The 26,450-nt window shown below is 44.0% G+C and overlaps 1 protein-coding gene across 1 annotated transcript in view; it reads right to left on the minus strand.

Moving 5' to 3' along the window:
• The window catches only part of sash1a (SAM and SH3 domain containing 1a), a 148,042-nt gene that overhangs the window by 21,682 nt on the left and 99,910 nt on the right, over positions 1–26,450 (minus strand). The window contains 7 exon segments of the mRNA XM_058612712.1: positions 1,138–1,236; positions 2,514–2,626; positions 2,708–2,797; positions 3,097–3,137; positions 7,489–7,538; positions 7,650–7,700; positions 15,566–15,694. Coding sequence (XP_058468695.1) covers positions 1,138–1,236; positions 2,514–2,626; positions 2,708–2,797; positions 3,097–3,137; positions 7,489–7,538; positions 7,650–7,700; positions 15,566–15,694 — 573 coding nt within the window.

Consider the following 26,450-nt stretch of genomic DNA (forward strand, 5'->3'; position numbering starts at 1 on the left):
AGGGAGCATGCACACGACATGGTGGAGAAAATGTACAGTACAGAGACCAAGGTGGGTCTGTTGTAGTTTGGCCTATAAATAAAGACCAAAGACAGAAGGAGATAAAGGAGGAGAGAAAAGGCAAGACAGGCGTTAAGTCAAAAAGATTCATGCGTTGGCATGTGAGCTGTTTAAATGTACGAGACATCGAGCCATGAGAACAAATCAAGGTTAGAGTTCCTGTAAAGTAAATGATGAAAATGACTGATTAAAAATTCAGTTTTAAATCATGTAAGATTCAGCAACTTTCTCTGCTCTGAGACGGTGGGCCGTGTACACTGGAGGAGCAAAAACATGCAGTTCAACACACATTCTACCCATCTACTCGCTTACACGAGAACCAAAGCCTGCAAATGTCACAGTTTGTCGGTCTTTGTGCAAAATATGAATGTATTCAACTTCCTGGTCAACAAGCGTGTAAAGCAGCTACATTTTCACCATTTTGGGAGGCAGTTTAACTACATATCATACGCAAACACAGAACTGGTTTAGCGACAGTCCTCTAACCTCTCTCTCCTCTTCCTCCTCCTCCACCCTCCTCATCAGCACCTGCAGCCTCCCAGCAGGAGTCTGCTCTTCACCTCTACTTCATTTCCTCCTCTTTTATGAAATTTTGAATACACCGACAGCTCTTCTGCGTGCGTTTTCACATCAAGTAGTGCAGGAGCAGGTGGCGTTATTCACGAGCGAACTGCTGATACACTACTCTGAGTGGGGGGTTTGGAGTCATATTTTTAGACAAAAAATCCTGAACAGAAGACTAGAGAGCAAGTTTTCAGCCACCACTGTCAAACGTATATATTGTGTGAAGAAGAGAATCTCTGTATTTGCTTAACAGGGTCTTAAAACACTTGAATTTACCCTCATACTGTGTGCACACACATGCGCATGCACACACACACACACACACACAAATCAAAACAACAATACCCTCCTTCACAACCTCCTCAGCCGAAAGACAAAAATCAAACTCAAAGATGAGATTGGTTGAGGTGAGAGTGTTACGAGAGGTAGAGTCAAGGGGGGACACCTGAGGGTTTTTGTTGGGATGTCAGGTGACGGGGGTGGGGGTGGTGGTGGTGGTGGGGGTGTACTTACGTTGCAGTTCGAGGACTGGTTTAGATTGGGTGCGCTTCCATCAGTCCACTCTGCAGTGTCAGTACTGCTGGACTGTTTGCTGCGCTCATACTCCTTCAGCTACGTGGAGAAGAAGAGTTTAGAGAGGGGGGCCACCACCGCTTCTCGCCCCGCATGCTACATCTGTGCGTGTCATAACACACAGCGCCGCATGGACACAGACAACACACCACACAGAGAGACTCTACAGCGATGTAGTGGTACATTTAAAAAAAAGAAAAGTCAGCACTTGCTTGTTTTTTATATTGTCGTTATCAATGTGCTCACAGTGGCGTTATTGGCATAAAATAATCCTGCAAACACACTTTATTATGTGTGGTAATCGACTTCTAACGACATGCTATATCTCAGGGGGACTTTATTAAGACTTTTGTCTTAAAGACTTATGTCTGCCCTTGTGAGCAGATATTAGTCAGTGTTTATGGCTGAAAAGCAGAGAACATGGTTATTGGGTTTCTACTCCACTACATCCCTGGACACATACGATATAACAATATATTGACGATGGGAAACGATGCTGTAGAGCAGGGATAACATATGCACCCTCCACATATGCTGATCATTGATTGGTTGGCGTGAGAGTCAATCACTGGAGCAAGAAACTGAAATCAAGCCACTGGCTGAAAGAAAATCACAGATCAAGTGGGAGGGACTGATCAGATCTGACCAGTGCAGTCATACTACCCAAGGGCAAGACATTATAAAAGGAGAGTGACAGAAAAGAGGGAGGGAAGATAAAGAAAGAAAGAAAAACAGAAGAAAAAAAAAAAAATAATAATAATAATAATAAAGAAAAACTGACTGGGAACAGTCAGGCAAAAAAAATTGTTTGGGAGAAATTGAAAGAAAAGCCAAATAATAATCCACCACATGATTCAAGACAGGAAAAACCACAATGCACCAGCGAGTCACCCCGACAGATGGAGCTAGGGAGTTACCATGACAATCAACCCTGCAAGTATGAACTGAATAACACACCCACACAAACTCCAAATGCTCACACCCTAAAATCCCCCTGTGTGTTGGTGTGTGTGTGTGTGTGTGTGTGTGTGCGTGTGTCTGTGAGCGTGTGTCTGTGAGGACGATTCGGGGTTAAAATGAAGGGTTCTGCAGTTGGGTTAGTAATAGTGAGTCATTTTAGTAAGCCAGTGCTAAACGGCGGTGATATGAAGCAGGCAGAGACAAAGCTAATCCAGGAGGAGGCGAAGGGATTTGAAGAGAGGCTTTGGATCAGCAGTCCTAAGGAGGAGCGGGAGTGGGCACTGGGAAAGAAGTTACACAAGCTGAGGCGGTGTGGGGGTGGGGGGAGGGGGGGGGAGTTTGGTTGCGTTTCCTACCCGAGCCAGAGCTTCTTCTACAGTGATCATCTTCTCTTTCACCATCATCATCAGCTGGATCCGCTCTTCGTCACCCATCGTGATTTCGCTGGCCACGTAGCCGATGTCCTCTCCTGCCGGGCAAAGGGGCGGAGAGTCAAAATATGAAGCGCAGTGTCGACTCATAAAGCAATAAAAGGAGTACCAACGCTAACCTTTAGAGGTCTGTCGCATGACGGGTTTATGCGGAGACTTGCGGAAGTTCTGCCAAAAAGATTTGTTTTTCTTCTTGTGGTCCAATTTGCCTGTGGGGAGGGAAGGACCAGTCAACAAACACTGTACACTGAGATTTACATGATATTGTATTGTGTCTAGACACAAAACAACAAGCTCAAAATGTTGCATTATCTTTGCGAAGCAGGATCAATACATTTAGACTGAACCGGGGTAGTGAATTTGGCATTCTCTGTATTTTTCTTTTTGGCCAATATTGACATGTTTTCCTGTTGTTGGTCTCTTCCTATCAATTTCATGTTTTACTTTCACCTAAATAATCGTTGGAGGACAAATAAAGACAGCTGATGACAAATTCATCTCAATTTACCTCCAGATCCATCTTCAGAGCTGGACTTGTGCAGTGGCATTCTAGACAAAAATGGTGAAAGAGAGACAAATTAATCAAAGAAAAATTACAATTTTCCTTCCTATTCTCAAACATTTAAGTCCAGCATCTCTGTTCATCACCACATGAACAAAAGAGGGGAGTTTTGGAAGAGAGGTTGCACTGCAGTTTGTCTATTCACCACTTGGGGTCAGTGGTGGTACTTTAGAGTCAGGGATCCAGGCTCCTTAGGCTTGAGAGGGAAAGAAGAGAGGGAGAGGAGAGGAGAGGGTAAAACTGAAATGTATTTAAGAGACTGCAAAGGGAGGAATCGACATGATGAAGAAAAAGGGGGTGGGCAACCACGTGAAAGTAAAGAGAGAGCGCATTGAGCTGAGGATGAGAAGAACAGAAGACAGAGAGAAGGGGAGAGGGAGGGCAGGAGGAGGAGAAACCACAGGGCAGACTCAGCCTGTTTGTGTTTCCACTTCCTTCCACAGGATAGACAGTCACGAGGAAAACCCAGAGAAGAGTGGGAGACGAGAGCATGAGGGAGAAAGAGGTGGAAAATAACTAAGTGAAAAAAAAAAAGAATTAAAAACACACAGACACGTCTACACACCTTCCTAAATAACTGGAGCTAATGAGAAGAGAATGAATATCTATAAGTCTTGAACACGCGTGAACTCGGCGTCTGATCGGAAAGTCGCGTGTCAGCAGCCTCGTCCTATTTTCATGCAACATAAGCGACATGTTAGGTTGTCGCTCTCCCTCGTTCATCTACTACACAACATGTGAAGTCACACAATCAGCAGTTGAAACTATGAGAAATCTAAGACTCTGCTTTCAGACCGAGATATGTGCGCCGACTAAAGAATAAAAGCTTCTATTTCACGGACGGTCCTGCATTAAGAAGCTCTTATTTCAAAAAAGACAAGTTTCTCACTCTTGTACCGTCTCACATTTGAAATCCAATTGCTCATGGGCACGGGCAGCTGCCAGTAAGCCAATGTGAAAATGTGTGACGGGTTCATCACAAGGTAAACGGGTCACTTCACTCCCCAGTGGCTGCATGGGTGTCCGTGTGTTTACTGTATAATGGAGAATCTTCACGTGGCTTAAAGCCTGGCTGCCATAGCAACATAATGAGATGCTAATTGAATGGAAGCCTGTATGATTTGCCCCTCTGCTCATCCCCCCCTCAGATAGTCTAGGGCCAAAGCTAGGGACTCATTCAATAGAACCTTTTCAGTAGCAGCATTGCTTCACCCCCCCCCCCCCCCCCCCCTCCATCATGCTCTATAAATTAACCTCCCATGCACTCACACACATCTGCACATTCACACACCAGTTTCAAGAGTCTGAAAGTCTGTCAGAGAGTGGGTCTGACCAGGCATTGTGTGGCGAGGCATCTTCATTGGTTTAACCTTAAATCTTTGGCGTGCCTTTCTATTTCACCCCCGCTCTCTGAGTCGGGGACATTTAACTGCTTTGATGTCATTAGCATAGGAACTTTGGCTCGCCATGTGTGCTATAGGTGAACGTAGTTGCGTTCGACGGTGGAATTACTTCACTTGCACACTGAGATGTCTGTAAAGGATTAGTCATTTTCAAAAAAAAAGAAAAGAGAGATAAGCCGCGCATGCTGTCACAAGACGCTGTGCAACTGCAGAGAGACAGAAATAGAGAAGGGAGTTACACAGAAGTGTGCAATATTTTGGAAAATACACAGTTGTTGTAGATCATATCAAATGCATCACAAGTTCGACATAACTCATATCCTGTGTGTCTGTCCAGGAAGGATGATGGCAGTTGGTTTTCATCACGCTCAGCACAAATCAGGGCAATGCGCACATGTACAGTGGCTGCAGTGTGTTTGTGCTACGGGGTCACAGGGTCAGCCACCTGGACCGGCGCGAGCTCGGTCGTTCTTGTTAGAAACAATAAAAGGCCGTGTCGGCAGTGGTCACAGGAAGGGCAGCGCGGTGACCTTTTCAGGGGTCATGGAAGAGGTCAGAGGCGGAAGGTCGGTACGGCAGGAGAACTGAAAATCACACAGTTTGCGCACGCATGTATTCGTTAGCGCGTAAATATTTTCAGTAGGGCAATTACAGCTGTGATATTTAACCACAAGCAATAAATATGCTGACACGGTACTTAAATATGCCTCCAACCCTTGCAGACACTGTTAGAGTGTCTGCGCAAGTGTGCGCTTTCATCACGATCCATTCACAGCTACTGTTGTCCTGACTGATAAGCTTTCGGTCGCCTCTTCGCAACAATGCCCACCCATCAATTACCTTCCAAAAACAGGAAGCCTCCGACGAGAAGCCTGTAGCCAACTCAGAAGACTCTGTCATCATTACTCGCATACCAGCGATTGTGAGAGCTGTGCCCAACTCCGGCCCATAAAGTGACAAGGAGACACACACACACACACACACACACACACACACACACACACACACACACAGGGGGTTGCAAACCCCCAAGATGAAGTCTGAGCAATCTCCTCCGGGTTCTATTGTCACACAGAGAGGTATGATGACGAGGGCGTCCGCATGTGTGCGTGTGAACCTTACGCATGAGGGAAAATGTGTGAGGAATTGAAACGGATGTGTTCTTATCTATCAGGTCGCCTATAAACCACTACCTGAAACCCATCTAGCACATTGCAAAGTGGACAATGGGGTCTGTAATGGAGTTGTGGGGTGAATGAGAAGAGAGGCAGTGACGGATGAGCTGCAGAAAAGACGTTGTCCTCGAGCACAAGAACTTCTAGAATAAGGTTAATTGGAAAAAGGTGATGCAAAGCGTCTCATACCCAACTTTGACACCAGCAACTTTAACATGTGAAACAAAAACTGTAGAAGAGGGCGCGAAAACAACAGAGGTGCAAGGAAGGGTAAAAGTGGAACTGTTTCATTTAAGTCTGTACACTTATGAGAAAGGGGAAGGCAGACAGAGGAAAAAAACAGGAGTGACAGGAAGGAGAGAGAGAAAGAGAAAGAGAGAGAGAGAGAGAGAATAGTTCAGTTCTGGGCTTGTTCTTTTTGGCCTCCCTCGCTCTCACTCTAACAGCAGAGAGACGTCATTCCAAATCTGACATCTGGTTCCCATCATCCTCAGTATTTGTCTGCGCAACATACAGCAGACATCCATAGGAGAAGATATCACGGCTGTGGTATGCACTTCCTCTGCCGCACGTGCTCGTCACGTGAACATGAGAAATCCACATGGGTGATGTCCCGGCAAATACAGACCATAAAAATGTTCTGTCACGCCGACATTTATCAAGTCCTTGGTCCTGACACACATGGTGTTGAGGTTATATTTGGGGCGAACACTATGAAGCACAGACCCTGACTTTGAGTCGCTCTGCACTGAAATTGTTATTCATCCTCGCCTTTCCACTTATAACATATTATATTTTATGCACAATGTGCAAAAAGGTTAGAACACACACTCTGTGCCGCAGGAACCCCACCCATGCCCAGCTCCATCCTGCTCTTTCATTCACGCGTCTTTGCCGTAATCGTGTGACGATCAGCCCCACACTCAGTCTCGCCCTGTCCTCTGCTGGACACAAAGGCAGGAAGGAAGCAAGCATGGACGGCCCAGAGAGGGGACAACTGCCGCTGCACTGAGTGGGTCAGCTCGAGGAAGCGGTCAGTGGCTTTCCTTTCATCACAGCGGGGGATAAGAGTGAGGGATTTTGGGAGAGCAATCGCTGGTGATGTGTGTTACATGTGGGAAGGCTTGGGGTCGATTTCCTGCAGAATCCCATAAAACTTCCATCGATGTCATTACAGTCATCGCTCTGTTGTCGTACAAACGAACTGCTGATCTTAGCTTTGTACATGAGAATCTTACCCTTCATAAGATAGGTTTAATATTATTGTTTAGGTTCTTTTTATGTAGTTTTAGAGTTTTGGTTAACACATGTTCCTAATCTTTTTGAATATTTAGTAATTCAATATAATAATGTCCAAGGCCAGTCACAAGTGAACCTAACTACACTTCAGCACACTTGTCTATAAACTTAGAGGTTTCCACCTGACGAGGTGACCTCTGCACCCACTGAGTGACCTTTTGTGCGAGTGTCACAAAAGAGATCCATCCGTCATGTGACCTGCATCTGGATAGAGGGAGTATTTCCACTCGCCTCTCTCCATCTTTAGCTACGGACATAAAGAAAAGGCCTAAGTGTGATCCATGTGTGTGTGTGTGTGCGAGCGTGTACACGTCTGATGAGATCCAGACGCGGGGCGGTGCTGCACATTGTTTTGACATGGAACAGACACACGTTTCAATCTGAGCATATATCACGGTTCCACACTTGCTGTGGTCACGTTACAGTCCTAATTTAAATAAAAAAAGAGAAAAGAAGCGTACTTTCTGTCTGTTTCTGGAGTCGACACCTCACTGCTGAAGCCTAATGATTCCTGAGGAGAGAGAGAGAGAAAACAAGACAGGTGTTAGACCGACAAGACCCTTGCAGTAAAGCTGCTTTTATGTCGTTTTAAGTGCTTTGTGAGGATTCTATTTCTGCTTACCTGGATTTCATTACGAAGCTGCAGAGAGGAGCCGCTTGGGTCCTGTTTCTCCTGGGGGGGGAAAAAAGAAGAAGCAGAGAAAGAGAAGAAAGAAGGTCAGGTGTCAGTGTCAGAGGTTGACGTATGAATCATAAGCACAAATTAGAGACGCGTCGAAAGGTAAAGCCAGTTTCTGCATATGGAGAGGAAATGTCAGGTGACGAGAGAAACCGTGGATGGCGTGTTCAACCGTGAGAGAGACTTTCTCTGAAGGGAGGTTCATGTAGACACACCTGCATAACATAACAACAAACATGAGCACGTGTGTGTGTGTGTGTGTGTGTGTGCACAACTCAACAAGTCAAGTCTTGCTTCGGGTACAAAGAACCTGCAGTACTTGTTTTAATGGTTATAGGACACCAATGGGCGGTGGCACAGCACAGTCAACGTCTTGGCTTCCTTAACAAAGCGTGACAAAAGCATTCACGCCACTGGCTCCACAAATTCCACAGTGTTTAAAGTGTGACGTGAGCGAGCAAAAGGTAACACCTGCTGGTTTGGATCAGATGTTTGGACTTTAAGAAGACAATATGTGACATTTGATGAGATGGGATGGTAGCACACATGAGCAGACAGGCTTACGGGACTCATGTTTGAGAGGCAGACTACTCGAATGACTGTGCTGCAGAAAAACAACCTCTCAGTGTCTGCGTCAGGGCTGTTTTCTCGGTTACACGAGGCCGCCGCTTGTTTACCGTACGTCACGTCTAAACCTGGTGTCTTCATCATGGCAGATCCAGACACAGATGTGCCTGAAACCAAACGGGACTGCAGAATCACAACAAGTCTGCAACTTACATTTCTGTTCAGGTAGTCCATGGTAAGATATGATGTGATTTGAAATAGCTTCGAGTGTGCTTTTTAAATAAAAATGTCACCTGACAGTCTGACCATAGAAGATGAGAATGTTTGGATTTAAAAAATGTTCAAGTGAATGTAAATACAAGGCCCCAGGGAAGCATAGTGATGGCTGCTGGGTGACGTCCTACCTAAAACCCCTAAATTGGCCATGACGTTGCCACAAAGAAAAGGCCAATGGAATCTGGAGTTTCCCCAAACAGTAAAATATGGAAATAGATATTAGATAGCAGGATAACAGTCACAGGAAGCTGGATGAATTATACTTCCTTCACTCGGTCTGTTCATGCTTCCTAATCAGAGTGACCTACGGTTTAACCTTTTTATTCTTCTTGGACTGACCTTTGGGGAAAGGGAGAGAATTCCATCCACACCCTCACACACTCATCATGAGTAATATTTAAAGGACTTAGTCAGAGGTGACGTGCCCTCCTTTAAGAGCTCTTTAAGAGCCCGTGGCCTCTGGGTCACATATAAGCAGAAGACATTAAGTGCTGTGGTGGCTCAGATATTAGCCTACACTTATCTGTAATCAACTGAGGACAGGGCGTGATGTTCCTGACACCGTGTGGCTTTAAAGGAATACTTGCATTTAGCTTTGTATTACTAGAATAGCTGTAGTATTAGTTGAGAAATATCTTCATTCTTTTCTTTGTTACATGCCCACCAGTGACACTTGGTCCCGTTAGCGTAGCTGTTAGCAAAGATGGCGGACACTGTTTACATTCTGGGAATGAGGTCCCGTCCCCCTACGAGTGAGTCTAAGAAGTGTGGAATTAGGGTTACAAAAATGAAAAAATTAAGATATTTCTCAACTCAGGGGAAATTGAGGTTGGGAAGCACAATTTTTCAAAAATACTACTATTTTACTGCTAATACTCGCTGAAGTATTCCTTTAACTTTGAAGTTCACTGCAGCATTCGCCTGTTTGTCCACCTGCTGTCTGTTACAGTGATTAAGCGGGCACAGGCAAAGGTCCGGAAGTGTTTTGGAGTCGGAAACAACTCGTCTGCCCATGGGAGCGCAGGGATTCCCATAAGTCGGAGAGCAGGTACACGTTTAGAGCGGTCATGAAAAACGTCTACCAGACATACATAGACGGTGCTTGGTCTCGTTACACACGTCAAACTGTGTGCTAGGAAAATCTGGGACAGGGCTGTATGCCTTTTGTTTTTTTGTTTTTTTTTGCGTAGGCCGAGCTTATGTGAGACAAAGAAAGGACACATATATCCTTTGAACACGCACAAGTCTGACAGTCAGCTCTGTTTTAACAACAGAATTGTGCAGCATAATTGTGGGCGTGCTCAGGGGGAAAAAAGCAGTCAAATAACGAAAGGAGAGGCACTGTGAGCTGCATACTGTATGTGGCCACATGCCCGTGCATAGTCACAATACTTTCACACAGTAGCAGATTGGTTCTGCTATCAGATCCTCTTTGATGGCTGCTCCAGACTGCAGTGATGGGAGATTTATATCAGGCTTGGCAGTGGGTAAAATGTAGACAAAATTATTCTGAAACTCACTGTCAGCTCAGGAAGACACACACACACACACACACAAAGTATGCAGGCAGACATGGACATACATGTCACCAAAAAGGTAAACCTAGACACATCTCCGAACCAAGGAGCACACACACACACACACACACACACACACACACAGCTCGCCTCCACCTCCACAGATATAGCCTGCAGCAGGCAGAGACACAAAGCAGCTCTCTGTTCCTCCTTCTACTCCTAGCTTTCCCTAACTCTGTGCTGTCACTATCTCTGAGTGTGATGGCAAAAAGAAATAAAATAAACCCATCATCATCATCATCAGTGTGTGAGGAAATCAAAAATCAAAACCTACATTCTGTTTGTCTTTCACTGCAGATGTGTGGGATGAATTTGTCACACAGTGCACAATGTGGAAAAGAAATTCTGTGTAAAACCATCCCTGGATAAAGTCGAAGCTTCACTAAGACTTTGACATCCACTGATGAAGAAGCAAAAGAGAGGAGATGACAGTATTACTGGCCCAGATTCTGAAAGAGAATATCAAATTAACACAGATTTTTCAGTGTGTGTGTGTGTGTGTGTGTGTATGTGTGGGAACCTTGGTTCTCACAACACACTCCCAGAGGGGCTATGCTATCCTTTATGTGAACTTGCCAGCATCAGCATGAGATACTGCCCTACTTACCCCGGATTGGCACATATGCGTGTGTGTATGTGAGTTCCCTACAGATTTCCAATCGGTTTGGAGTGCACAATCCGCCCTGTGTGCGTGATGGAGACACTCTTGATCGTTTAAGTGTGACTGAACTGAGTTAAAATAAAAAAAGAGAGAAGTCAGTAAGGAAGCCTCGAGAGAGAGCTTTGGCTAATGAGGATCACGATGCGGGCCGACGGGGGAACTAATATCTGAGACGACTCAGCCCACACAAACACAAACACAAACACAAACACACACGAGAATGCCTGCAATTCCAATCACCCCATTGTTTCCCATCGTTAACCCAGAAACTACAACTAAATTCTGTTTCGCTGCCGCATAAGCAGATTCTGTTCATGAGAGGATAAGGACAGAAATCCAGTACAGTGTTAAATAGCAGCAGTTCTATCTAAACACAACTGTAGGGCCCACCAAGGACATGAGATCCCACAGTGGGACGGTGGTGGCTGCCAACGTCAGAGGCAAAACTAGGCACATATGTGGCAAAATCAGAGAGCAGGTGGCAGAAGTGAATGTGAGCCAACTGGTCTGATTGAATGAAACTGGCTGGGCGAGTACGAGGTGGCACGGCCTTAAGGTATCTGTAAAATGACGTCAGCAGTGTGACCAGTATGGCATGGTGCAAGCCTGAAGAACAAGATCTCATGGCAAGATCTACACAAACACACACACACAAAGACAAAGGCAGGAAGCTGCTCCATGTTTCAAGCAATTCATGAGAAACAGAAAACCATCAGCACACTCAAGACCAACTCTGTTCACTTCCTTTTCAGACAATTTCAGAGTGTGTGTGTGTGTGTGTATACATTCCTGAGCTCCATGGATCATTATTGTTTTGGTATTCAAAGACAAATACCATAGTTATTGCAAATTCCAGTGACAATCACGACCCAAATAATACAGTACAATTACAAATATACAACTTGCTTTCCTGCAAAGGATAAGCCAAAAAAATGGAGCTATACCAACATGAATGGAGACTAATCCAGAACTCCCTGGAAGAAGAGATCTTGTATCTCAGTGGGACCTTCCTGGCTAAATAAAGGATAAATAAATACATTAAATTAAATAGTCTCTCAGCAACAAAGACTGTCGTTTCACTACGTGGACCTGTGAGGTTTCTAAAAACCCTTAAAGGCAAATAAGCACATTTCACAGCAGAGCATGTCTTTCATCCATGCTGTAGCTTTAACCCAGATCTTCATGGGGGCATTAACACATTAACCACACACAGTTTCCTCACCTCGCGTTAAAACCAAAAAATAAAAGTCTGTACTTGAGTCTTGACCCCAACTGTTGGGATACTCAGCTTGAAAACCATAACAAAGCATTCCAGAGGTTATCATATCAATGTGACACCAGCTGGGGCTTTTCTTTTTTTTCCTGCCTGTCAAAAGTATTTCAATTATGAAGTCAACAATGAGACCAGCGACTGATGGGATTTTGGCCAAAGCCTGAAATACATCAACAAAGATACAGTTACAATGTGTCACGGTTAAAATGTGCTCTGTTTAGGTTCATCTTGTGACCACAAATTCCAAAAAGACCCATATTATCTACATTCAAAGTACTTTATCTATTAAATCACACGGGTTAGAAAGAGATGCTGAAATCTAGATTGATGTTTACCCCCTTCTGTGAAAGACCACACTCACAAACAAGTTGTGTAAATTGTTGGACGCTTAGAAGACTAAAAGATTATATACTTGACTGTACAAATTACATTGACAGTAATCTCACCATCATCCCAAAGAAATCTGCTGAAAGAGTGGATCTGGAATTCATAGCTCCGGCTAAAATGTAATCCTTACTCTGACATTCAAAACTTCCTGTCACTTACAAAAACAAGCTTAATGCATCACTAAATCAGCATGCCAGTGAGAGTCATCCAAGCATTTGCAGCCTACCGAAGTGCTGGGAAAACCGCCCATGGCAGCGCTAATCCATAGGTCACATTCCCAAAGGAGGATGTTTTTACAACCTCTTGTGTCCCTGCTACACATCAAAACTAATCTGAAGATGCATAGAAATAACCCGGCGAGTCAGACCAAACAGGAAGAGGGCACATCGATGGTCATCTCTAAGAGAGCTCCCATCATCAGCCCCTAATGGGTAAAGCTTCACATTTGACCACAACACATGACAGCCGTGGCTTTGTTAATGAGGGGCCCCTTGGAAAATAACTGCTGTGTTTGTGCAACGGGGAAAAAGGTGTCACTAAAATGTTTAGTGACACATATTTGTGTTAAAATCCCTGTCACTAAAATGTTTAGTGACACATATTCGTGTTAAAATCTCTATGTTGCAAGGACATATCTCAGGAAAACAGGACCAACAAAACCAACAGAAAAGAAAAACTACAAAACAGAAACAAAACCAATGAGGACACTTGAGATACGAGCATGAGAGTCAACTCGAGAATGTTTTGGAGAACAGGATGTTAAACAAGTGGGCTTCTCCTTTCTCTCTGGTGCCACCAAATCTGACTACTGCTACACTACAGAGAACGGGGGTTTTCTTGGGGGACTTTTGCAAAATCAAATCTCAAAATGTGTTCTTAGCATACACAGTTTGCTGAAAGTGCTTGAATCTGAAACTCCTAAACCGGCCTTAGTAACTTCCCATAATACGGCACTGGTTTTGCTTCTGTCCAGAATCGCTTTTATGCTGACCATAGTGTTTTGTGATTAAAGGTCTAATCTGCTTTGAAATCTGTAAGCCTTCTGACTAGATTTTATCTGGGGAAAAAAAAGAACTGACGTATGGGATTTTTATAGAGATGAAAAAAATAATACAATGACCGGAGGGGAGTTAGGACCTGTGAGGACCTGATTGCTCTACTGCCAACCTGTACCCTTTACCAAGAGAGTCCCTAAAGGCCATTTCCTTGCTAAATGTCTTCCCATTAACATGGCTCTTGGACTTTGTGACTTTCCATTTGCTCTCGGCACTGAGAAAGACAGCTGCATGACTCTGGCCTGTGGCCACTGTTTTCTGGACACACTTCACAACTTTCAATTGTCACTGGCACACTCGTCCTGACTGCGTGTCCGTATTCTTAGCTCATCTGAGCCTCTTGTGTTGTGCCCGTCTCGCACCCCGTCTCCTATTCCATACTCATTTCACAACGCATTTCACATTTGTTGCTCCAGTGTTGCACACACTGTTCCACAGCCTTTTGAGACGAACTGTGTCTGGTCTGGCTGGAAAATCAAAGCTGAAAATGCAATCGCAAAGATTGCTCAAGAGAAAGAATCTGCTGGTGGGTGAAAAGGCTGCTGTGTCCTAATATAAGAAAAGGACTGCACCAAAATGCAGGACAAAGTTCACTTCACATAGTGTGGGTTGAGTCAATAAGGTGTTGTCTGACCCATATTCCTTCCTTCATGTTTTTTTTCCCACTCCTCTCCTATATTTTGGTGCCAAACTTTGCAAAGTCGCAGGACAGCTGCAGGCTCTGGCATATACACTACTCCTCCTCTTCACTCCCCTCATCCTCCTCATTTCGTCTTCCTCTGCTCACATCCTCATCCTCCTCCTGTCCTACGCTTAAGGCTCGGGGCCCAGTCAGCTCTTTTTTCTCTCTTCTTCTTTGTGGGCTACAACATTTGTCCCGATTGCTTCCTCTTCCCGTGCTTTATCTCCTCAGGATGAGACCATCCCAAAACTAATGTGATGAGAGACGTGTCTTTAATATCCCTTATCATCGTACGTTTGTAGCGGTCAACGGCAATGAACACATAACAGAAGAAAGAGAGACAAAGTAAGAATAATTGAACTTATGACGAGATGTAATATATTTTGTTTTATGCCGTCCCTCTCCTGGAAGCTGTGAGAACAGGATGTCTGTCTGCAGTCATTAAAAGAAAGTGCACAATAAATCTGCTTTCCATCCAAGCTATACCTCGCAACCAAAACCATATGGATGTCTTCAAGGAAACCAGGGCCCCACCATTCTAAACTGGGAAACCAGTAATGACAAACAAAAATAGTGCATATATCAGCAGAGACGATTTGGGTGACGGCTAAAAAAAAGCAAAGCTGAGGCAACGTGATATCAATGAGAACAAAATGCGTGGAGGGAGAAGTGAGTCAGGATTATTTTGGGCAATACTGTTGTGTTTGTGACACTTCACTTCCTTATTTTTGACCTAAAATGTTGATTTCGAGGAGAAGTGACCAAAACCTGAGACGGCAAAAAACAAAATAAGTTTCCTTATGTGTGTGTGTTTTTTTTTTAGCTCATATTGTGTGTTATCACACTTCAAACTCCTCAAATTCACCATGAATAAGTCATATGAAGTTAGCACAATGGACCGCAGCTCCATGGGTTTGAGTGTGGAAACCAGTGTGCTACACGGAGCTCGGGCCTCTGTCGCAGCACCAGCAGCATTCCTTCATACGCTTGCTTGCAGCTTGGCAACCAAAGGGGTGCCCCACTACCCTACATCTTCATGAAAAGGACTCCCAAAAAAAACCCCTGTGAACCCCAAAAACACCACTGCATTCACATCCGGGGAAGGCACACTGCCTTTGATTTAAGTCTTTAAGGTCCGCATGTGAAGTAATTGGGACAAGCTATTGGCAGAAGCACAATTCAGTATTCATGTCCAGCTTCTATTTTTACTGATGTATAGTCACCTGGAACTAACCTTAACTTTTATTAGCCTCTTATATTGAAGAGTGGGTTCCCTCTCCACTGAGTTGGACAGCTACAATATGGAAATGGTACTGTGTGAGGACTTTGGGGTCTCTTGAATGTGTGAATTGTGTGCATGTGTGAGCGAGCATGAATTTACCATGTCGACCTCTTGGGAGACTCGTCGTTTGCGTAGCTCCTCCATGCGATCACTGACGTCACTGAAGCAGGTGTTGTAGTACTCAGAGTACTCCTGGGCAAGGTCATCTATGTTGCCCAGAGAACCATCCTGGGAAGAGAAGGAGAGCAAATGGTTTAGTATCGTGATCCAACTCTAATGGTGAAATATGACACGTGTTGGAATCTTTTTTTTTGATCAGCAAAAGCTATAAAGTCTCTAACCAGCACAAACAGGAAACACATGTATGGAGCCATACAAAAAACACAGTTCATTAAAGGACATAATAATAATCACCATTCACTGATTCTTATCACGAGGTCCCATTCAGTTAATTGTCTTTGCTCGCTATGGTGTTGTCTATTCTGAGGATCATATCAGGGTTGCCCTTTAACTCCTCGCACACTCACAGAACTCAAACCGAACACATTGTTTCGGCGAGCTGTGGTTTGCATCAGCTCAGTTCCTGTCATTGTCTGGGAGACATGTGTTTGGCATGGACGGAGGAAGCCGTGTTTCAAACTGAAGGGGGAGCTTACCCAACGCAATACTCTTTGGATTTAATGCATAAAAAAACTGGCCTCTTGGTTGTTTTGACCTGGGTTCTCCGCAAACCATCGGCACACATTATCATGAAGAAAGGATCTTCAGTTTTGATCCAGGTTTTTAGTCGCACCATTTATTTATTAAAACAAATAAATAGCGATTTCTTGAATTGAGCCTTTCAGAGCTCCTGCAGGATGTTGAGCCGCGTCTTTTGTACGAAGTGAGAGAAGACGGACTCGCGTCTCCTTACTTGGGTCATAATGTAGGCCATTCTGGCAGCGATGGTCAACTGCTGAATATTCATCACTGTTGATCTAATCTGTGCCAGGCAGACAGCTAGCATTGAGTCACTGTGCAGAGTTCGAACAGTCTCTCTCAGTCTCTGTCGTTCTCAGCCAAACCCCCCCCCCCCAATCTGAGTGCCAGGCCACAAGTGAATGGATCACTGTGAGAGTGAGTGAGTGCCCCCTACACACACATAAACATACACACACTGGGGCATAAGGCCTTCTTCAGAGATGGGTGTCTAGTCAGTGAGAACGTGCATTAGCATGCACGCACATGCGTGCAGGAGATTTCAAAAACATCGCACCAAAACAAACTGAAACCCAGCTCAGTGGCCCGACTGAGAAAACCCTGATTATTAAATGTTAAGATGAACACATCATCATTAGCAACACACATGTTAAGCCTCAGAAGTTGACTGCGGCTGGCTGTGATCTATTCTCCCACTGATTGCTTGAGAATCCCACTCTGGCCAGACATATGGTTTGAGATGACCGTGATTCCCAGTGGGAACACTTGTGAGCAAACAAGTCCCCCCCCAAACGCCCCCCCCACATGTTCCTCAAAGTGACCTCATTATGAGATGTTTTCATCCCCATACACATGCCACGATCATGCCGATCTGTTTTCCCCATCGAGAAGACAGGAACGAACTCCATCCTGAGATTACACCAGCTGCTGAAACTCTCATTCGTGTAAATAGTGATGGATTTGTAGGGTAATGTATGTATAGTTCAAGAAATCTTTGCCATTTCCCTTCCCAAGAAGGAAGATTCACTAATGTTTTGCTGTTTTTGAAAGAATGTATGTATGTATGCGACTCGAGTGCAAACATTCATGTGTTGTTAGTGAGTAGATAACAGAAGAGATTCCTCTAATTCTCGAGCGGCATGAGCTCATGGACGAGTCCCAACACAGCTGACCCTCAACTCCCCCATCACTTTGTACTTGCAAAGTGATGCTGTACAAATGCACTGCAAGACAGCAAGTGAGAACAAGGGAGAGTGGAAGAGTTTAAAAAGATAATGGGACCAATTTCTTTGGAATGTTAGTTTGATTTGTTAGTGTCAACAGATACGCAGCGTTTGGTCCACACTCTGGTGAGAATCGGACAACTCGGTGGAGGCGCATGCAGCATCTGACAAGTGGTGCACACAAGCAGTGGTGGCAGGGGGGGTAGAGGCTGGACAAGGGATGATTTGTGGGCATGTGACTACAGCAGCTGTCAGGTGAGAGGAGTGTTTAACATCTGGAGTGTGGTATGAAATAACATATGTATTAAATCCACAGCTTATTTGACCTCTAAACAAATATAGTATGTGTGTGTCTTACCATATCAAGCAAACCAGAAAAACTAAATGATTACTCTACAAATACTATACAAAGAAACCAGAATTATAAACATTTAGTTGCATGGAAACTAACACCGGCGCAGCTGATGTAACAACTACTCCACCCTCGATGTAAGCAAGGCCAACTCCCCGTGTTGACTTGAACAATAGCAACGATCGGAAAACTAAAAACACCCAAGGAAGAATGTGCAAGTTCGTCTTGTATTTACAGTAAAGAGTGCGAGCGTCACATGCTGTCCAAGAGCGAGTCAGTCTCCCCCCCCCCACCCCGACTACTCCCAAGGAACAGCTGAAACGTGTCAGACCTCAGCGCAGGAAATGTCGTCACTTGTGTCCAAAACTTTGCAAACTCGAAACAGAGAAAAAGGTTTCTGACGGACGCTGTGTAGAAGACACTCGTGAGATGGCTTCTGTGCTGTTCCACCATTAAAACACAAATTACTGGTATTGCACCACAGTGCAGGGATGATTTCGGTGATGTGTGATTGCATCGCTGATTGATTAACACTCAGAGCAGTGGGAAAGATTAGTAAACACCCCAATCCCCGAAAAACAACAACAACAAAAAACAGATATACAGTTTCTCCTCCATATCTAATTAACATATATCAGATATCATCTTGATACTTAGTATTGGAATGTGTAGCGATCTAAGTGAGAATGGAAACCACATGAAGGCTCAGCAGCTTTCGCTCCCTTAATCAATTAGCCGTGGCATTCCTGGTATTCCACCTACCACAGTGGTTTGTCTCTACTAACGTTAACCAAGGCTGAATTATGTTGCATCGGCTTGTTAAAGAGTCAAAGTAGGTCTTTATCTACCATTCTGCCAACTACTGTGACTGTTGTCAAACAGACTCAACCATTTTAAGATGCAATAAGCACGCATGGCACTGATACAGTAGATCCCCCGACATGTTGAAGGATCACAGCCAAGACACAGATGCTCATCTTTTGATCAAGTTGCACTTAATTCATGTTTTCCACGTCACATCAGAAATGCAAAAGTGGTTCAAATAAAAACGCCCATTTGTTAAAAAAATGAACAGGGAAAACACTGAAAGCCCCATTCGCCCTCATATGTTTGCTCTTCATCCATCATTTAGGCTCACATTCCTGACGGTGCTATTCATCACAGCGAGAGGTTTAGTTACATTGGGGATGAAAAGCTGCGTACATGCCATTAACTTTGGTTACAGGGCTGGCTTTCGGACTCCCCGTTCTCTCGGGGAATGAACAATGACAACATTTGACAATAGAGGCATGCATCCGATGTAATGTTAGGATCTAAGTAAGTAGTACGATCACTTTCACTTTCTATACATCCCCGGGAAAGGAGCGGCGAGTTGAAATTGCCACCAATTGGCTCGTATCGAGTTGCACTGCTGTCCAGATTTATCCTAACTCGTCATAAATGAATATTGCTTAAGCAAGTATTCTTTCTCTCCAGTTCAAGGTTTTGTCTACTCATCTTATTTCCCCTGCACTGGTGTGGTGGTGTTACCATTTAATCAGACCAGAAGAGGAATGACAAAAAAAACAAGTCAAATGACAGAAAGAAGGGTGGGTCAAACAAATGTCATATGACTCAGGTCACAGAGTAATCATGAATAATACGTAGGGTTACTGTTATGGAAAGTTCCAAATAAATGGATATACTGCATCAGTAAATGTCTGACTAATTTGGCATAGGAACCGGGGGGGGGGGGGTCTGTTAAGGGAGGTAAGGGCAGGGGCTTCCTGAGGATTTCCAAGGCCCAAGCAGAACGGTTCTCTGCCATCACCAGTAGAGGAAGGCTGCCAGGTCTCTGTGTGTGACCTCAGTGATGAGACAATCAGGGTCTGGAAGGAAAGGAGAACTGAGCCGATTTGGACTCTGGGTAACAAAAGACTCAATTATGCTATGATAGACTGTGGCAGGACGTTATTTGCAAAGAAAAAGAAAAGTGGCCAACTAATCACGCACTGGGGCAGCAAACGAGTGAAACATGTGTCGCCACTCTGTGTGAAGTGTTATGAAGAAGATCACCTCATCTTACTATAGGTTTCCCTGCCCAGACAAAATCAATACGCACGGCTCAAGAACAGGATCCAACAATTCGGTTTACTGTCTAGAACATAATGAGTGTTTTCCAAAACTGAGAAAGCTCCACCCACGCCGCGTGAAAACGCCACAATAAAACTGTTTAAACTGAGGATTCCCTTCACGCAAATACAACGTTCAGCCCTGACCCAAGACGGCCTTTCAAGCAAAAACAAGATGAGAGGTTCCTTTCAGGAGGGACACAGAGTCAACTGTCCAATGGTCAGAGAGATTTGACGTTGCCCTCGTTGAATATGTGTCGCACTCCTCCTCTACATTGCACTGACAAACGCAGAATACAGACGTAATTCCACACGTGAGAGAAATGCACAGACTCACATTCCATTTCCTGAAGGAAGCACAGTGGAGAGAATGTGCCATATATCAAGGATCAGCCGCCAAAATATGAAACACGAGTCTCAGTCTCAGCAGTACTGTGGAACTTGTATGTCTGACTGTTTTGAACAGTTATATGGCTCCTGTGCCACAGAGTCCTAAACCGCCTTTGACTCTTAATTAGCTGAGGGACTATTTACTTGACTTGGACCACAAAGAAAGACTGGCTTACTTTAGGTATTCTTATTAAACACATTCCACCACAGGCTGCTGCGGATGGTTAACCTCAAATACAGGGGCTCCTGCATGATCGAGGTGCCCTATGATTTACCGTCACCATGAAAACTTGTTTTGAAGGTCCAAATGCACATGTTGTGAGAATTAACTACTCACCACTGTTACTTGAGATTTAGGAGTAGATCCTGAGTTTTGAGGCACGTCTGTTAAAACATGCACTAAATGGTATTAGTCAAAGAAGAATGAACATGTTTGGAAGATCCTTATCCGGATGGATGTCCATATGTACAAGTAGGACGTGCCTGTTGTTACATGTCGGGAGCCAAGTCACAACTCTTGCAACAGCGGGTTAAGTTGCGTCAGAAGGCTGCGGGTAAAGTGAAATTTAAAGGGCATTCACATATGGACTACCAACCCAAACAAAAGCCATTGAAATTTAGCACCGGTGTCTATATTTAGTAGATCTATTACGCTTTCATGGTGATATGGTGTCCATTGTTCTGGGAATATTAATCCCACAGGGTGCTAAGGGAAAAGAGCGAGAGCCCTCGTCACTTTATACCCTTTAAATATCACAAGACTCGCACATTTCAAAAGTTTCGGGGGTTTATAATATTGTGTAAACGAAGAAAATGAGGATCTGTATTTTGAGAAAGAAAAAAATCCCAGTTATTGACAAATAATAGTTCTAGTGTTGTTAAGTTAAAATAACCTACCAGTTCAACAAGTGACAACACTGATCCAAGCAGCCAATAAGACCAATTCAGTTCTATAGTACCAACATTTCTAGTTGTACAGATTTGTGGTAAACTGAGATAATAATGTCATGGCTAAGCCCAGTCGTTCCATTGGCATTCAGATTGGAACGGTGTGAAAGAAAGTTGGTCTTATATACATACGTATATAAGAGAAGCTGCTTTTGCCTCCAGAGCAATAAATCCAGGTAGATCACCAGACTTGGAGCCAGATCTCCCACCCCAAGTGTTTGAGGGCAGTCTCCCCCCTAGTACACATACATTTACAAACCATTCACATCTTCAATGCCAGACCAAACCAAATTAACACCTCTGTCTTTCAGACGAGTGGAAGTGACCGCAACACATTTGGTCAGCAGATCAATCAGATTCAATGGCCTGTAAAAATCAAGACGTCTTTAGCTGCCAAACACACAAAAGGGGCAGTGTTGCAGAAATGGGTGGCGTTACAATATACAACAAGTCCACAATCACAAGCATTTAAAGCAACTTCCCAAGAAAGTTGTTTATTATCCATACAGAAGTTAACTATTAAAAATGCAAATAAAGTGAAAGTCTGAGTAAGGCTACTTTTCGACTTTTATTATCTTGTTTACCACACAGGTACAAACACAGCACCTCTGACTGAAGACTCAGCAAACAAATCATAAGAGCAAAAACATGAATCATTATCACAGCTCATAAGCAGTAATTAAAGACTGGGTTTTGCTCCTGGGGGTGAATGTTGAAGAAATCAGTAATTAAGTAAGTAAGTAAGTAAGTAAGTAAGTAAGTGTGGTTCTTACACTGAACCAAAAACAACAAAGTCTTGCTAAATAGGAGGCTCACCTCACAAGTGTGAGGCAAAGCAGACACAGCCATTATGTGTTGTCTTGTCGTGTCAATGCATGTCAGTGGAAACAACTATATCACCATGTACAATTGTTATTGAATTATCGATCTGTCGAATTAGAGACATGAAGAGCCTCTGGCCTAACAGTCAACTTTATGACTCTATCCATAGGAAACTAAAGCGAGAGTGTGAACTACATCAGTGGCCCGCAGCCACAGAGAACACACACACACACACAAAGTAATAGTTTTCAATCAGTGCACCACATACCTTATTCTCTTCCGATGTCGCAAAGTGCCTCACTCACAGTGTTTACCCAAACCACGTGAATCGCAGGCACGTCAAGTGCCGCCGCCGCTGCTGCTGCTGCGTCTATATAAGCACGCACTCGTGAAAGTGTTATTTTGAGGCGTGATTTCCTAACACAATCACTCAGTCGGCAAATCGGTGTCTACTTTAAGGACTTAGTTGCCCCCCCCCCCCCCCAAACCCCCTCATAAAAAATGCTCCCCAAAAACTTACCAGCATCCCCATAACATCCGTCCACAGTTGGGAAAAGCTGTCGCCCCCGACAGCGCTGTGTGCCTGCGGCTCCTCGGGAGGCGCAGCGCTCCCCTGGTCCCCCTCCATAACGCGCAGAAGTAATTAATGTTCAACCGCAGCAGACTGGCGAAGAGTTTGAATCCGAGCCCGCAGACAGAGGCCCGATCACCAGCGGCTCAGAGACTTGACAGAGTTGCCCTTGACACACCGGTGAAATGCTCCAACATTGTTTGGCACGATCCAAAGTTTGGTGCGTAAATTTCGCCCCGACATGTTTACGAAGATCCCCGCGACAAGTCGTGCGTTGAATTTTAAAATGGTTAAAACCCACAGGAGAGGGAAAGAGGGAGAGAGAGAGAGAAAGGGGAGAAGGGCGGCCTCGAGTTGGGGAGAATCACAACAGCTTCCTATCGCGGGGCTGAAGCAGTCCGCGCTGCACAGATCCGTGCCGGGCACAAAACAAACCCCCACACCCGGGGAGTAAAGTCGTGGAGGTGAGCGGAAAAAAAGTTCCTGGAAAAGTTTTCGCTATCACTCGATGTCTCACAGAAATAAAAGCGTTTCCCCAAAACACACGGAGCACAATCACGTTTATTACCATTAAATATTTCGAGAGTGAGAGAAGGAGAGAAGGAGAGCCCGCAGGAGAAAGCTAATCCTCCAAACACTGCGCCTCCCCCTCCTTTCACCAGCCGCCTCTCTCTCTCTCTCTCCCTCTCGCTCCCTCTCACACACACACACACACACACACACTCCTCCCAACAAAACATTACAACAGAAATACACACACACAATCACCACAGAATAGATCAGGCCACTGATGAATCATTAATATTAAAATAAAGAGTGATTCATTAGATGTGTTTGTAACTGTATTTTAAATGTTCTTCATTTCATTAGTAGTATCTGGCAGTATATATATATATACACTCATTTTAACACACTATACTCAGTCTTGTATAAAGTACCTTAAAGGGACACTCGAGTAAAAGTACTTCTTACCAGAAAATGACTTTGGTAGAAGTTGAAGTCACTTTTTTTTAAAAATAATATTACTTCAATAAAAGTATAAGTTAAAGTATATGACATTTACTGTACTTAAGTATCAAAAGTCATTTTCTGATATCATTTCTGGCTCTGCTATCTACATGTGTCTTTGAGCAAGACACTTAACCCCATGTTGAAGCTTGTGAATGGGTGAATGGTAAAACTATAGTGTAAAGCACATTATCAAGACTAGAAAAGCTCTACATAAATACACACCATTACAACTCGTCTTCTGATTTTATTTGGTAGTAACAAGTAACAAAGATAGTTGGAGGAAAAAGTAAAAGTTACACCACTGACTGTACTTTAAGTCATTATAAGAGTATGTAGAGTTGAGTTAAGTTGTTTTGGTTTTTTTCACAGCATAGAAAACTTGATTTTATCGAGTGCTGACAAGGTTTTTCTACCAATCCTTCTCTGCAGCCAGGGTTGAATAGACCTCATGAACAAAGCGCATTCTCCACACAATTGTATGAAAAAAAAAGAAAAAAAAAGAGCATGGGAAATGTTTTTAAAGCAGCGGGGCACAGTGGTCGCCATAAATCTGGACAACATGCTGGACAGTGCCACAATAACACACACACACACACACACACACACAATATGATGATTATAGCGGCTTGATCTGATTACTTTTGTTTGAGCGGTTGCCACGCACTCAGACAGAAGCTGGTTCATGATGTCACAACAATGGCCTCGTTGCTGCACATCTCATTTGAATATAAGTAGATTTCCAGTGAAATATATCATGTAAAAAAAAAAAAAAAAGAAGCATGAAATTGCACAGCTTTTATTTGTCCGATCAGCTGCTTGTTATGCTCCGCTAGCAGCAGGCGACTCTATTGAAATGAGGACGGCCTCTGTCTGTGCCCGCTATTGTCACAAACACATTTCCTCCGTGCAGCAACAGCTGCCCGCTCTTGTCGATTGATGCCAGAAGGATCAGAGAGATATAAACATGTAACATGTTCAATCACAGCTCTTTAGTAACGTCTCTTCCCTGTGCAGTGTTTCATGTGCTTAAACGATCTACAGTTTCACCGGTAGTGTAAGCAGATACAGCGCCTCACACACATTTAACTCACATGTTTGCATTTCTGTCTTACTTTATATGTGTGATTCTGGTTCATGAATTTACTATAAAACATCTATTCTTTAAATATAACGTACACCTGTGGCTCTGTTAAAGCACTAAATTCTACTTAATATTGGAAAAAAAAAAACGAAGTTTGACCAAATGAGGGTTCGACAGGTTTCAGGTTTTTAATCTAATACTTGAGGACATTTTAATGACTCACTCATTACTCTACTAAATGAGTGTTTCTGTACTTGTTTCTCCTCTCAGCTAATGTGAAACCAAAGTCCCCCCCCCCTCCCCCCTTTAATCATGAAAGTAATTTCTGATTCTGATTGAAGAAAAGTAAACATTATCCATGCTGCGGAAAATCAAGGCATCCCCACCAAAGGCACTATGATTCATTCCCCCGACAAAAACAAATTTGACTAACCCACGGAGATATCTCGGTGGATAAAAACCTTCATTTGTAATGTATTGTGGAATTTATTGTTTAGTTCCTGGGCACCAAGAATTCAGACTTATCAGATTACTCCTCTTTGCATCACTGTTCGGCGTGCGTGTGTGTGTGTGTGTGTGTGGGTGCAAGATGAATTTTACAGGCCTTGGATGAGTGGCAGCTGCTCAACAGTATCCTGCTTACAGTATAAACACACAGAACACACACACGCACTCCATAAGGGCTCCCTTGTTGGCCAGCAAGTCGACAGCTTGGGGGTCTGGACTGCTGACCTCTCATCTGTAACCTCTGGGCAACAAGAGCCGCCAGTGGTAGGACTCCCAGTGAGCCTGTGTGTGTGTGTGTGTGTCTACACTGCCATGACATCATTACTGCGTCAATCAGGACGGTGGCCATGTTGTGTTTTGCGAGGCACCACTCCCCGTTTTTGGCTCAGAAGGGGGGCGAGTTGGAAGTCGTCCCATTCACACTCCTATACACATACACACACACACACACACACACACTACTCTATATGCACAAACAGGCTCCCTGCCAACCCCTCCCCTTTTTACCCAGTTACAAGACAGTGTGTGACCCCACCTGGTGCACCTCAAACAGAGAGGTCAAACTGTTAATGAGCAGAGGAGGAAGCCTGTTGACTCAGTGCACGCTCATCAAACACGGCTGCTGTGTGTGTGTGTGTGTGTGAGTAGTCGGCTTTCAGCTCTCCTCTCCTCTCTTCACACTAACTACTAATCAAGGTGTCATGTTGTCAGACAAGAGGAAACACAAAGGCCGCTTGCTATTTACTTCACCAGGTGCCAAGTGCCGAATTATTACACGCTAGAAAGTGTCCTCTCTTCTCTTTTGAACTGCTTTTTTTTTTTTGGGGGAAAACTTTTGGCCAGAACTTAGAAGACAAAATGTGGGGCACATGTAGGAACATGAAAAGGACTGGCCTGCAACCAATTCACACTTTCCTGTATATTTTTCCTGAGGATGTGAGAGCTGTATTTATTTCATGGTTCTGCAAATATATATAGGGGGGTTCCTGTCATGAAAGGGAAGATGTCATGAATATAAATGACTAACATACATGTAGGCTACTTTGAACATAGTCTTGAAAGCCTGGAGAACGTGGACTATAGGTCCTGAATGATGGTAGTGAAGTATTTTGACAAGTCTTTTATCTTTGTTCATTCATCTATTATCGATGGCCTCCTTTTCCTTATCGTCCATTCTTCTCCTGTGCTGACCCTGCTGGATATGTGAAGTGAAATTACACTGTGTCATCAGGTTTGGGAAGAGAAGCAGGAAAAAGCTCTGGAAAGGAC

Source organism: Solea solea, chromosome 17 (assembly GCF_958295425.1).
Source record: "Solea solea chromosome 17, fSolSol10.1, whole genome shotgun sequence".
Lineage (NCBI taxonomy): Eukaryota > Metazoa > Chordata > Actinopteri > Pleuronectiformes > Soleidae > Solea > Solea solea.